The sequence below is a fragment of the Nicotiana tabacum genome, chromosome 3, assembly GCF_000715075.1.
Source record: "Nicotiana tabacum cultivar K326 chromosome 3, ASM71507v2, whole genome shotgun sequence".
NCBI classification, from domain to species: Eukaryota; Viridiplantae; Streptophyta; class Magnoliopsida; order Solanales; family Solanaceae; genus Nicotiana; species Nicotiana tabacum.
In genome coordinates this window covers 162658010-162673246 of record NC_134082.1, presented here as the reverse complement: position 1 = coordinate 162673246, position 15237 = coordinate 162658010, and the positions used below count along the sequence as shown (strand labels likewise).

At 39.1% G+C, this 15237-nt stretch overlaps 1 protein-coding gene across 1 annotated transcript; it reads left to right on the top strand.

The window, feature by feature from the left end:
• The first annotated feature begins 1273 nt into the window (after nt 1–1273).
• On the top strand, nt 1274–5397 carry LOC107831254 (2-hydroxyacyl-CoA lyase-like). The gene is made up of 2 exons (XM_016659008.2): nt 1274–3009; nt 4705–5397. The coding sequence occupies exons 1-2, from the start codon at nt 1600–1602 to the stop codon at nt 5017–5019; spliced, it is 1725 nt and encodes a 574-aa protein (XP_016514494.2). The 5' UTR covers nt 1274–1599; the 3' UTR covers nt 5020–5397.
• The last annotated feature ends 9840 nt before the right edge of the window (nt 5398–15237 follow it).

Below are 15237 nucleotides of genomic sequence, written 5' to 3'. Positions count from 1 at the left end.
CCAAATTTATTCGGCAATATTAATTAAATTAGCAAAGCTAATATGTTTTTTATAGATCTTTTCAAATAAATATAACTTTTTTAAATTATAAAATTAATAGGTGAGCAGGTGTGACTCGACGAATTTTGTAGCCTAAAGCCAAACTTTATGAGGAGTCTTAACTTTTTTTAAAATTTTTTTATTTATTTATTTATTTATTTGAAGTCTATTTTTCCAGTTTTTCTTAGATACAAAGTTATTAATAATTTTCTTATAATCAATAGCTCCTAATAAGTATTTCTCAATTGACAATATAACTAATCCACTTAATCTTTCTTGAGACATTGTTAATCTTTGTTAAGATTTTATTAATTTTAATTTTAAAAACTTCTTTCCACTGAAGCACTGGTAACATGACTTATTAACATTATTCCATAAGCAATATAGGCCTTTGGAAAAGAATCAGATCTTTTTATTTGATTGAGTATATCAATTAAACTGTTATCGTCTAATTGTACTATTTTCGTTAATACTTTTAATTCAGAAAATAAATCTAGACCATCAATATCAAATTGATTATTATGCTTTAAGTTAAGATTAAGGCAATATTTTTTCAAATTTTCATCATCTAATGATCTTAGCTTTTACCGCTAAATAAAAAATCAAAAATATTTTCATATGCTTCGAATTGCTCAAATCTATTTTGAAATGAAAAAATAGCCTTGTCAACTACGTATAAAAGTAATCTATGGTAACATAGGAGACATCCTATTTTCTCTCAGGGAATTTTAAAAATTTCCACTGGTTAGCTTTTAATTCGCTCCATCAAATGAAATGTGAATAACCCGTCCTCTAAAGAACTCTTCGAAAGATTCTGAGATTTCATTATCAACATTCTCATCAAATTGTTACTTCCTATATATCACACGTTTCTTACGAAATTTGAGTTCGATATTCATTTCAAGTGCAAATTTCCTTGGTAAAAATCTTAGCAGTTGCAAATCCTTCTTCTCTATATTTGTTAAAGAAAGAAATCGAATTTTTTCACTTCCAAAATTTTTTGCTAAACTTATACATAACCTATTAGGTGTAACAAAAATAGGGCTCCGATAAATGTGAGTCCTAAAACAGTCGCTTTACTTGCTTTATGGAAGGACTGCCCGATAGGTGAGGATTCATATATTCAATCCAACTTATTTATAATTAAAGCGATAATTGTTGTTTTAAATATAAGAATTATAATAGTTAGTATTTTTATATAGTTTTTAAATATATAATATTACTTTAGAAATCTATGAAATCAACATCTGACATTTGAAATTAAATTTGTTGTTTGGCTCGTTCGGTGAAAGAATCAAAAGAAGGAATCAGCGGGCAAAAGCAAAACCGATTTCGTCTTTCCAAGCACTGCCTCCGACAACCTCAGCCGCCACTCCAATATCTGGTGTAGGCATATCTGAATCTAATATATTCATTCCTAAGTAACAGGAAATTTACATATAAGCAAACATGTGTTCCCATTTCTAAATATACCAATTGATTCTCTCGCCTTTCCCAAAGAATCAAATCATCAGTAAAAAACCCACACTGTAGAGTCCTCCTTTTAGTATAACTCCTCCAATGTCTAATTCCGATCACCAAAACCCATCTGCTGTCGATGGCAACACCTTCGTTGCCATGTGCCTTGCACGTGCCGGCGTAGATCGGATGTTCGGCGTCGTCGGGATACCCGTTACTTCCCTCGCGAACCGGGCGGTCGCTCTCGGGACCCGGTTCATTGCTTTCCATAACGAGCAATCCGCCGGTTATGCTGCTTCAGCTTACGGTTACCTTACCGGTCGACCCGGTGTTCTGCTCACCGTCTCCGGTCCCGGTTGCGTTCACGGCCTAGCCGGACTTTCCAATGCAACCGTTAATACATGGCCCATGGTCCTGATTTCCGGGTCATGTGATCAGAAGGATTTGGGCAGGGGCGATTTTCAAGAATTAGATCAAATTGAAGCTGTTAAACCCTTCTCTAAATACTCAGCTAAAGCTACTGATATAACTAAAATCCCCAGCTGTGTTTTCAGTGTTTTGGATTGGGCCATGTCGGGTCGACCCGGTGGTTGTTATTTGGATCTTCCTACTGATGTACTTCATCAAACTATTAGTGAATCTGAAGCCCAGAAATTAATCAATGATGCTGAGAATTGTAGGATAAAGGAGGTTAATCTTAAACCCATTGTTAAACATTCTGAAATTGGAAAGGCGGCTGCTTTATTAAGGAAAGCAGAGAGGCCTTTGATTGTGTTCGGAAAAGGGGCTGCAATTTCTAGAGCTGAAAATGCTTTGAAGAAGTTAGTTGAAAGTACTGGAATACCCTTTTTGCCAACACCAATGGGAAAAGGTTTATTGCCTGATAATCATGAGCTAGCTGCTACTGCTGCTAGATCACTGGCAATTGGTAAATGTGATGTGGCGTTGGTAGTTGGCGCGAGGCTTAATTGGCTTTTGCATTTTGGAGAGCCACCAAAGTGGTCTAAGGATGTGAAGTTTATTTTGGTTGATGTAGCTGAGGAGGAGATAGAGCTTAGGAAACCATGTTTAGGGTTGGTTGGTGATGCTACTAAGGTTGTTGAGATGTTACATAAGGAGATTAAGGATGACCCTTTTTGTTTGGGGAAGTCTCATCCTTGGGTTGAGGCATTGGCAAAGAAGAGTAAGGAGAATGTTTCGAAAATGGAGGCACAGCTGGCAAAGGATGTTGTGCCGTTTAATTTTATGACACCAATGAGAATTATTAGAGATGCAATATTGCAAGTGGGCAGTCCTGCTCCTGTTGTTGTCTCTGAAGGCGCAAATACTATGGATGTGGGCCGATCAGTATTAGTTCAAATGGAGCCAAGGACCCGGTTGGATGCTGGGACGTGGGGGACAATGGGAGTTGGTCTAGGGTACTGCATTGCAGCTGCTGTTGCTTGTCCTGAAAGGCTTGTAGTAGCTGTTGAAGGGGACTCTGGATTTGGCTTCAGTGCCATGGAAGTTGAGGTTCGTTGTCTTTCTTTCTTATATCTTTTGCTCTTGATCCTCTACTAATAGTAATTTAATAGCATCTCACTGTCTTTTAATTGTTACCCCAGAATGCCTTTCTTTTCATGGTGATCAGACAAGCTCTTTATTACTTTTGCTGCTTGTTACTAGTATATATAACTCGTTTGGTAAATTTACCGTTCTTTGTTGAGTAATAATTAATCCCCACAAAATTGATTTTCCTCATTTATATGGAGTTGAACTTGTTCGTACCTAATCTTAGGCTCTGATGAAGCTCGAAATGCTAACTTTTCCTGCTAATTAGTAATAACTAGCTGTAGGCAGTTAATGTCCTTATCGGTTGTTAAGGATTGAGGATTCTTCTGTAGGTTCATTACGTGCTTTTTTACTGTTTCAGGGGTTAGTCAGATTTGATAGTCAACAGCAGTTGCTATCTTTCTAAGTAGCACGTTGGGTTTCAGGATTAATATCAATAAATGGATTAGCTTAGACTTCTTGACATTGGATTAGATTTTGTATGGCGTCTTGATGCCATTCCATATTAGAGACGTACTAATATCTCGTTCGGCACTTCTGCACCACTAAATTTTAATATGTACTGGACCATATCTGGCAGACATGCATGTTTGTCTATTATAGGTTCCCTTCTGTAACTTTGTTAATGTAAAACACGACTCATGTTTTAGTCTTGTAATGCAGAAGTGGATTTGAATTGGTTCAGAGCTTGTTAAGTCCCTAAGCCATTAATCTGTTTTACATCCTAGTTCGCCCAATGAAGCAATCTTCTAGGGTACAAGGATCTTATCGTTTTTCTAGTTGAAAAGATAGTTAAAAGGGAAGTTAAGGGGATTAGGAATGAAGCCTTGATCTGCTGTGCCTCGGCATAGCACGGTGATGCCATAAGTTAGTACAATTACTTAAACCTTGTCGTGCAACTACATCAGAGAATTCAACTTGATGTCATAAGTTAGTACAATTTCTTGAATTGGGATTTTTGTAACCTGTTCTAATTTTGAAATCAATACGTAGTATAATTGATGAGCACACAAATTATAATTTGAGTTAGCAAAGTTATCAGGTTAATGTTCTGTCTGTAGAAATATGGACCAAACTTTACAAGTACATAATTATTTTAAGAACATCTTACTTTCCATTTCGATGGGACATTGAATCAACTAACAGTTAGTTAACTTGCGGTTACGACTGGAACCTAGGCCCTTCCCTTGGTGTGCGGTTCTTAATGTTGTGCCCATAACCTGTCATATCAGTACTTGCACTCATCTTGTGCTACGCCATTAGACCAGTTCTGGGGTGATTCATGATTTTTCTTATCTATTTATTATTAACCCTGCAATGTTACGCCTTCAGCTTTTCCCCCTTGTTGCTTGTGGCGGTAACCTCTTACATTTGTAGGACTTATAAGTTTCTTATGGATACCATCTCTTTTGCTTTCTGTTTAAACTTTATAGCATTGATCACACTCTTCGCAATGCAATGTTATACTGCAAAATATACCTAACATACTCAGTTTGTTCTCTGTCATTTGCTAGGGCACTTGTTCCTTCTAACTCTAAGTTAAACTTATTAGTTAGAGTTACGTGTGACACCGTTGGCTCCCATATCAATTTCTTGGTTTACTTTCTTTTGAATTTTTGTTTACTCTTCTAATTCAGTGTAACTTATGTACTGCAGACTCTAGTTCGCTACCAGCTCCCCGTTGTGGTTATAGTCTTTAACAATGGCGGAGTTTATGGTGGTGATAGGAGGAACCCTGAAGAAATCACAGGGCCTTACAAAGAAGATCCAGCACCCACCTCTTTTGTTCCTGGCGCATCGTATCATCTTCTAATTGAAGCCTTCGGAGGAAAAGGATACCTTGTTGGGACACCTGATGAACTTAGATCTGCACTTTCTGAATCATTTTCGGCTAGGAAGCCTGCTGTTATAAACGTAACAATTGATCCTTATGCTGGTGCTGAAAGTGGTAGGCTTCAGCACAAAAACTGAGGTTCAGGGTCTGTGATTATTTGTGTCTAAGATATGCTTGCCGAAGTTCAGTTTTTGTCTACCACTGGTACAAACAGGGGGAAAAAAAGAAAAAGAAGAGAGATTGCTCTTATGACTTGGAATGAACCTCTATTGGAAAAGGAATAACTACGGAAATAGGCTAAGTGAATGTCTCAACTCGATGAATACCATCTTCTTAATGATTTTATGAAGGTTATTTTTTCATGTTTTGTTAGTGTAGTCACTGATAGGGCTTGGTCTTCAGTTACAGTTAACTATGATTTTTCATATACTATGGCGTTAAGGAACGGAAAACTCTTATGTTGTAGATTGAGTTGATAAGTATAATGGATTTGCAATAAGTATTCACCCTTGCTACCGACGAAGGTTACTTTTAAGATGATTCATATGGTTTTTCTGAAGTCTCAGACTTGTCATCCGTCAGTACTGGACTTTCTCAAGCTGCTTCAAATTATTGTCTTAGTATCTCAGGCGTTTTCTTGTGTTTGATAAGAAACTAAGGTAACAGATTTATGGCTCTTGTATCTTAAGCAGAATTATCATTGCACAGTCCAAATGCAGTTTGAATAGAATCACACTGATCTGTGCAACTCTTAAATGACAGTCTGCTTTAAGGCATGGTCCTATTGCCAAGTCCTGCTTCACTCTACATTGTTATGTCGTGCCACTCCGTAGGCACTACTAAATAGGAGTAAGAATTATGGTGCTGGTTTATAATTTTCAGAAAGATAAATGAGGAAGTTAAACGAAACAGTAGTGTATACGGTCAAAATCGTATGTCTCCGATTTATAGGCTCGAGCGTCCATCCTAGGTCCAAGCCCGGGCAGGGTCGAGTTCGAGACCGGTGGACCAGACTCGAGCTCGAAGATAGAGTGCAATGCCCGGAGGTAGGAGTACGAGGAATACCGGGACCAAGTATGCTCGACCTCGAAATAGTTCCGTTATGGATTTGTACCAGAATGAGCTAGATTCCTGCCACGGCCCTAAAGTCATCAAGCAAATTCCGGAATAGGGTTGTACGATTCCGTACTAGGCGGTTAGATAGCTGTACCAAGAATATTCCTTACTGTAAATAGAAATATTCCTTATCTAAGGTTCCCTTATTATATAAAGGGGACCCCAATCATTTGTAACATCATCCAATCATTGAGAAAAGAATATACTCTCTACTTTTTCGCTTACTGTTCATCAGAATTGTCCTTAGCTTTACTGTTCTTACTCTACTTTTCTTGCTTAATTGTTCTTATTGTTCTAAGCCCACCTCGAGGCCACTAAGCTCGAGGTCACCGTTGTTGGGTAACACTGGTTTGATTAACTTGTTTCTTTTATTTCTACTTCATATTTCTTGATTATTAATTGGTATTGAACTAAATCACATATTTTTAAAATCACAAATCAAATCTTAACTGTTACTCGTATTTTCGAGGTAAACAGTTTGGCGCCCACGGTGGGGCTAAAGATAATAGTGATTATTTCTTTACTGATTCTCAATACACACGTTGTTTTTACACTTTTTCTTGTCAAGATTTTTTGATTCTCAGGCTGAAACATGTCTAGCACACAAAACACACCTGTTCATGACAGCGAAGGTCTTGGAGAAACAACAGTATAGGGGTCGGTGTACCACCAATAAACCCTAAGGAAGTGCCAAATATGGAGCCAGTTGATATTAGTTCACATAATGCTCTAAACGCGGATTCAGGCACAGACCCCGGAAGGAATGCACGCAGGGAAGCCCGATCTGGTGGCCAAGGAGCACGAGGAATGGGAGATGGGGGAATCAGCCTCCAAGTGATATTCGAGATGCTGCAAGCTCAGCAGATTGCCATCGCTCAACTTCAAAGTCAGAATAAGACAGCATAGCGGAACATGAAAAGACTCAACGTGCTAAACCAGCACCAGAAAGATCGAACGGAAATGACTCGGGGACTGACCCACCATTATGAGGATGCTCGAAGAGCTCACAAAGAGGATCGAGTCCGGAGAAAAGAAGATTGAAGACAATGACAAAAAGGTGGAAACTTACAACTCCCGTGTGGACCAAATATCAGGGGCACCTCCAGTTTTAAAAGGTTTAGATGCCAAAACAAATCATACAAAAACCATTCCCCCCAAGTGTGGCTCCGATGCCCATTCCTAAGAAGTTCTGCATCCCTGATATACCAAAATATAATGGGACAACCGACTCTAACGAGCATATTACTTCATACACTTGCAGGATCAAAGGAAATTATTTGAATGACGATGAGATCGAATCGTTCTTGTTAAAAAAGATTGGAGAAACGTTGTCGAAAGGAGCTATGATTTGGTATCACAACTTAGCTCCTAATTCTATTTGACTTGTTTGCTATGTTAGCATATGCCTTCGTGAAAGCACACACCGGGGACATAAAGGTGGCCACGAGAAAATCAGACGTCTTCAAAATAAAACAAAGGAACAACGAGATGTTAAGTGATTTCGTGTCTAGGTTTCAAATGGAAAAAATAGAATTACCTCTGGTCTCGGATTACTGGGCAGTACAAGCATTTATGCAATGTTTAAATGAAAGGAGCTCGATTGCATCTCGACAGCTAAAGCAGAACTTGATCGAATCCAGTCAAAAATCAGGGTCGAGGACGACCAGTTGGGAGCCCCCTCGGGTTCAGTTCATCCAAACAGATTCGCAGTCAAGCCCCCGAGGGACACATACCAGGAATCGAGGTTCAACAAAGAACGGTATCAGCCATATGTCGATCAGAGAAACAACGGTTCAGGTCGTAACGCTCCTCAGAACGATCGGAGGAACGATCGAAGTCAAAGTTCTCGGGGACTCATGAGTAAGAGAGGATTCGATAAGCATACCGATCCCGCCGAGGCCCCTCGATTATCAAAGTACAACTTCAACATAGATGCGTCGGGGATCGTCTTAGCCATTGGAAAAATCAAAGACACCAAGTGGCCAAGGCCTATACAGACCGATCCTTCTCAAAGAAACCCGAACTTGATGCAAGTATTATGGCACACACGGTCATAGAACAGAAGATTGCAGGAAACTAAGGGAAGAAGTGGCTCACTTGTTCAACGAGGGCCACCTTCATGAATTCCTAAGTGATCAGGCTAAGAATCACTCCAGGGAGAGAGATGCAAGGAACAATGAGCAAGAAGAACCACAACATGTAATCCACATGATCATTGGCGTAGTCGATGTCCCTCAACGACCTGTATTCAAATGCACCAAAGTATCAATCACCAGAGAAATATGGACTTGGAGCTATGTGCCCGAGGAAGTCTTATCATTCTTTGACGAGGAAGCAGAAGGCATATCTCAGCCCCACAACGACGCCCTGGTAATCTCTATCCTTTTAAATAAAATTCAAGTTAAACGTGTTTTAGTGGATCCAGGTAGCTCAGCAAACATAATAAAATCGAGGGTCGTGGAGCAACTCGGCCTACAAGATCAGATTGTACCTGCGTCCCGGGTCCTGAATGGCTTCAACATGGCAAGTAAAACAACAAAGGGAGAGATTATCTTGCCAGTAAATGTAGCCGGGACTATACAAGACACTAGATTCCATGTCATCGAAGGTGACATAAGGTATAACGCACTCTTTGGGAGGCCATGGATACACAACATGAGGGCAGTGCCTTCAACTCTTCACCAGATGATGAAATTCCCAACAGAAGAAGGAGTGAAAACAATCTACGGAGAGCAACATGCTGCGAAAGAGATGTTCGCGATCGAGGAAGAGGTACCAATACCAGAGTCTTCGACCTCAGAGAAGTCGAGCATCGGAGGTAAACATGCGGCCAAATAGTAATCACCGCCTCTAGTAGGGGTGGGCATAATACCGACCAAATCGAAAAATCGGCCGAACCGAAAATTTCGGTTTATTCGGTTTCGATTTTTTGGTTTATTCGGTCGGTTTTCGTTTTATAGTTTTAAAAAGTTCGGTGTTCGGTTCGTGGTCGGTTTTAATAGTTCGATTTTCGGTTAAACCAAAAAACTGAATTTTAGTAGAGGTAGGGAATCCTTGATAAACATCACAAGATGCACTTGACCTTAACGTGGGGAAGATCTCTGGGAATCCCATTGCAAAAATATTCGCATCAGAATTAATTTTAATAATAGAACCATCAGTCTACCTACTTGTTACATTGTCCTTATTTCTCTGATATGATTTTTGTTCATCTTTTAGTTTCATGCATGTGATCTCAAAGACACATCCTTTTTTTATTAGGCAGTTTTTCTTTCTCTATTTGAAATAGAGTGAACGGGCAGTTTGTTGTTCTACCCAATTTTTCTAGCTATATTTTTCGCTATTGACAGTAGAAGTACTTGCATCGGCTGCAAAAAGTAATCTATTTTCGTTGTTTCGTACTATTTTTACCATTGCTTGAAACAAAAAATCGAACTGATTAAACCGAACCGAACATGAATAATTCGAACCGAACCGAAGTTATTATGGTTAGGTTTTGGTTATTAAAATCACAAATTGAAAATCGAATTAACCAAACCGAAATTCTACAAAACCGAACTAAATCAACCGATGCCCACCCCTAGCCTCTAGCCTCGATAAAATCATAGCAACATGTAATTGAAGACGAGGATGAGGATCTCTTTACTCCTCGAACCTTCGTCATTCCCGAAGAGTCCGATGCAACTCAGTCAACGAACGAGGAACTGGAGCAAGTCATACTAATCGAATGCATGCCCGAGAAAAAGGTATACCTGGGAACGGGATTGACCCCCGAACTCAGGAAAAAACTCATTCAATTTCTTATTGATAATATGGATTTCTTTGTTTGGTCCCATTTAGATATGATAAGGATTCCATCGGAGATCACCACAAATCGGCTAAGCACCGACCCCAGGTTCAAATCGGTAAAGCAGAAAAGGAGGCCTCAGTCCGAGGTAAAGCATGCTTTCATAAAAGACGAGGTAACCAAACTCCTTAAAATAGGGTCTATTCAGGAGGTAAAGTACCTCGAGTGGTTAGCTAACGTAGTTGTGGTTCCTAAAAAAGGAAACAAACTTAGAATGTGCGTAGATTATAAGGACTTGAACAAAGCATGTCCAAAGGATTCTTTCCCTTTGCCAAACATTGATCGTATGATCGATGCCATGGCTGGCCATGAGACCCTAACTTTTCTCGATGCCTACTCCGGGTACAATCAGATTCAGATGAACCCCGAGGACTAGGAAAAGACTTCGTTTATTACTAAATTTGAGACTTATTGTTACAATGTAATGCCCTTCGGGCTAAGAAATACAGGAGCTACATACTAACGCCTAGTTAACAACTTGTTTGAAGAAAAAATAGGTTAGACAATGGAAGTTTACATTGATGATATGTTGGTTAAGTCCCTGCGCGCAAATAACCATTTGACTCATTTGCAGGAAACATTCAAAATTTTGAGGCAATACAACATGAAGTTTAACCCAGAGAAATGTGCCTTTGGAGTTATCTTGGGTAAGTTCCTCGGCTTCATGGTGTCAAATCGGGGTATCAAAATCAATCCTGATAAGATCAAGGCTATCAAGGACATCACGATCGTGGATAGTGGGAAGGCCGTGCAAAGGCTAACAAGGCGAATAGCTGCCTTGGGTCGATTCATTTCGAGGTCGTCGGATCGGAGTCACCACTTCTTTTCCTTGCTAAAAAAGAAAAAGGATTTCTCATGGACCCCGGAATGTCAGCAAACCTTAGAAGAATTAAAGCGATATCTGTCGAGCCCGCCTTTGCTTCACACCCCGAAGGTAGATGAAAAACTTTACCTATATTTAGTAGTGTCCGAGATAACGGTAAGTAGGGTACTAGTTCGAGAAGAGCAAGGTACACAATTTCTTGTTTATTACGTAAGCCGAACTCTAGGAGATGCTGAAACTAGGTACCCTCACTTAGAAAAATTACACTTGCATTGATAAGTTCATCTCGAAAGTTAAAACCATATTTTCAATGTCATCCTATATGTGTATTAACCGCTTATCCCCTTCGAAATGTTTTGCATAATCCCGAGCTATCGGGCCGATTGGCCAAATGGGCCATCGAACTTAGCGGGTACGATATCGAATATCAACCCCAAATGGCCATCAAATCTCAAATCATAGCTGACTTTGTGGCCGATTTTACGTCGAACCTCGTACCCTAAGTGGAGAAAGAACTCCTGCTAAGCTCGGGTACAACATCAGGGGTATGGACTCTTTTCACGGACGGTGCCTCGAATGTGAAGGTGTCCGAGCTCGGCATCGTCTTAAAGCCACCCACGGGTGATACCATTAGGCAATCTATCAAAACTCCACTATTAACTAACAATGAGGCCGAGTATGAGGCCATAATGGCAGGTCTCGAGCTAGCTAAAAGCTTGGGAGCAGAATTCATCGAGGCCAAGTGTGATTCTCTGTTAGTGGCAAACCAAGTAAGTAAAAGTTTCGAGGTTCGAGAGGATAGCATGCAACGGTACTTGGATAAGCTACAAGTGACTTTGCACCACTTAAGGAGTAGACTCTGGATCATATGCCTCGAGAACAAAATAGCGAGGCGGATGCACTTGCTAATCTGGGATCCTCGGTCGAAGAAGATGACATCGTCCCGGGGACTGTCGTCCAATTATCAAGGTCTGTGGTCGAAGAGGGTCATGCCGAGATAAATTCAACTAGTTTAACATGGGACTGGAGGAATAAGTATATCGACTATTTGAAAAGTGGAAAACTCCCATAGGACCATAAAGAATCGAGGGCCCTACTGCGAGCACGTGATTTTTGCCTTATATGAATTACTCCCACAAATTCAAAACAAAATAATTTTTCCATTGTTTACAATTTTGTAGATTTTTGTAGCATTTTTTATTAATTGCTTGCATTTGTCTGTGCATGTTAGTTTTGCTTAATTAATGAAAAATACAAAAAAAAAAAATATGTTGCATTTGCATTTAGGATTTAACTTTGCATTTTAATAATTAATTAGTAATTAGTTGTTTTATAAAAATGGGAAAATCACAAAAAATAATTTATTTTCACACTTTAATTTTAGTTTTGAAATTTGGTAGTTTTCTTTTAAATTTAGTACTTAATTAGTTAGGGTAAATGTTATTTTGAGTTTTTAATATAATTTGGTAGGCTAATTTTTAAAAGTTAGTTTCAGAATTATTTTAATTTGAGAAAAAGAGAAAAGAAAGAAAATTGGAAAAAATGAAAAGCAAAAGAAAAGAAAGAAAGAACTCTGATTTTTTGGGCCAATTCAAACAATTTCTCTAGGCCCAAAATCAAATTCCCTCATACCCGCCCGTTCCAGGCCCAGACCCGTCTTCATTACCTGGTCCGCCCTCCCTTTTTAATCCAAACGACGCCGTTCTAGCGTTGCCTCATCTCACCCGTTGGATCTCATTGATCCAACGGATCAGAACTGAACCCCCTTAAGAATTTAAATGTCTGAATCTAGCCCCCCCCCCCCCCCAAAAAAAAAAACTCACAACCTTCATCTCGTCTCCTCAGAGACAACCCCTGGAAACCCTAGAGCCGCCCCTAAATTCTCATCACTTCCGGTGGAGGCACCACCTCCAAACACCACCAAAACCACACCCCAGAACCCCCAAACCCCCCTTATTTCAAATTCCCACTTAGTTTCCTTCGAATACCCCCGGAACTTCTCGAATCTGGATTAGAAGAGACGAACCCTAAAATCCCAAAAGCCAAATCGTCGAGTTTTTTGAAGATTCAAGGTTGAAATCGGCTTTATTCGTGTGTTCTCACTTGAGAACATACGATTAAGGCTCATTTCGGCCAAAATCGAAGGTTCGAGGCTTAAATTCAAGACGTGTTCCGGCTGATTTTTAGGTACTTTTACCTTTCTTTTTCCTTCTTTCATTTTTCTTTTTCTTTTGTTTCATTTTAGGTATCGGCCTTCATCTTCTCACCTCATCTCTTCTGGCTTACGTGTCTTTCATTTTTCGAATCTTTCCCGCTTGCATGCTGTGATTTAGTTAAGTAATTGAAGTTTTCTTTTTGTTGTTATTTCATTTGTGTTCTGTTTTTCCAGTAATAAAAAAAAAAAGTAAAGAAATTTCGGGCCCCCTCTTGAAGCCTTACATCAGACCCATTTAAAGTTGGGGCTCAAGACTTGAATTGGAGTCAGAGGGCCCAAGAGGGAATTCAATTTGGGCTGCAGACCCATGCCAACTTGGGTCGGCTTGGACCCATACCCATTGGGTTTTGAAGGGAAATTTCAGGGGTTAATTTGAGAAGTCTAGGTAGGAGAATCTTTGAGTAACTTATTAGGAAGCTGAGGAGGGGAACATTTCTGGATTTCTGGTTTTAACTAGGGATATCTAAGCTATAATGAAAATTCCAAAATGGGTAAAAATGCAAAGACTGAATACTTTTAGGCTGCCCTAATGCCTTGCCTATAAAGGCACTTAAACTTGATAGGCAAGGCAGATTTTGGAAGGGAGAAAAAACAAAAAAAAAGGCTAAAAATTCCAATAGAAATCACGGTTTCATTGAGCTTCTTCTGTGATTTTTGGAGTTTCAATTTCTGAAAGACCAATGATTCTCTTTTTGGGGTTAAAAATGGACTGAGTTGTGATTTTTGAAAGTGCTGGTTCAAGTTCTTCTACTATTTACAGTTCCATTGAGTTTTTTCTGAGATAATTTCACTGTTCGAGTGTTGAATTTGGGCTAACTTCTGCTGTTGTTTGCTGATCTCACTTTCGTTTGGCTTTGTTGTTCAATACCAGGTAACATCTCAAAATGTGTACAACAATTTGATTGCAAACATGTGTTTTGAAGGAAATTGGATTGAATCCAAGTTGTTGTTGGCTGTTATCTCTTTTGTTTCCTACTTTCCTTCAACATTCTATAGTTTTTTTAAAAAATATATTTGCCACTAAAGTTTTTTTATTATTCAAGTATGGCAAAGATAAGTGTGTATTCTTGAGAACTTGGCATAATGTCAGACTTTGGGTGCTTGCGTGTTTTGCTCTTTAAGTTTTGTGATTAGTAAAAATGTGTTCTAATTCGGAGTTTAGTTTAGATGGATTATATCGTGTTACATGTGTTTTGGATGGTGAAGAGATCTGATTATTAGTCACATGTTATTTCAATCTTTGATTCTGGTACTCACATATTTAAAAGAATGAGTACAGTTTGGGGTTTTTATCCAAATAATTAGCATGTTGTCTTTTGTGGATTGATTGGTGTTAGTATTGAAAGGTTTTTGGTTTGAAATTCCATGAGGAATTTGTAAGCTCAGCTTGTATTCGAATCCAAACATAGACATCTGATGAATTTGAAATCAAACAATTGTTCCTGATGGTGTTAAAAATAGCCTGGTGTACTAGTTACTAAGTGATAGTGAGATCTGTTGGTTTGCGACTAAGTGTGAAAGAGTCATTTACTTTGGTAGAGACTCGATGCTGAGTCTATGATCCTCATCCCTGGTCCTGCATGGTTTGGGCTCATTGAGTGTAGGGTCTTGAGAGGATCCACAACTAAAAGTGGCCGGCGTTTTGCTTTTGGCTCGTTCTTCGAACCCAGTGGCTCACTCGTTGATTGCTGGTTCGTTTCAATAGCCAAATTAGCCCAAACGTGTGCGTAATTTTAAAATCATGAAAGCTTGATGATTAATTGGTGTTTGACGTTTAAAATCAGAGCTTTAATTTGCTAAGTCAAACTCATTCCATGGTAGCATTAGTAATTAGCATTAGTTGAGTGGCTTGAATAATGTGGGGCATAAGAGCTGGGCCTAATGCAAGCCCAGCTGAGAATTAATCAAACTCAGGCACTTTTCTTCTTCAATTATTTCGTCAATTTAGTTTTCCTTATGCAATTGGTTCATGTGACGAATTTCAGTTAATTAGTATGGTCGAACTATGAGCTCATGGTCACTAAAACTCCGTAAGCTTTCTTTAATTAATGGATTGGGCCTTTGATTAATGGAGGTGATCCATATTAGATGACACATATAGTTTTGGCCCTTCGAAATTTAGTTTGAATTCCCTCTTTAAATTGGAATTGAGGTGCACTGTGCCAAACAAAAATGACAATTGCATGGCCCTCATTTAATTAATCTTGTTTTGATCCTTAGAATTCGAGGCGTGCCACCTAGTTAAATTTCCATGGCCCTAGCAAAGTTGCAAACACGTAGTTGCTTTAGGCGCGTTATTTTAATAATTTATCTTCCTAAACTCGGATGCACATTTATATGACCCAAATTCAAAT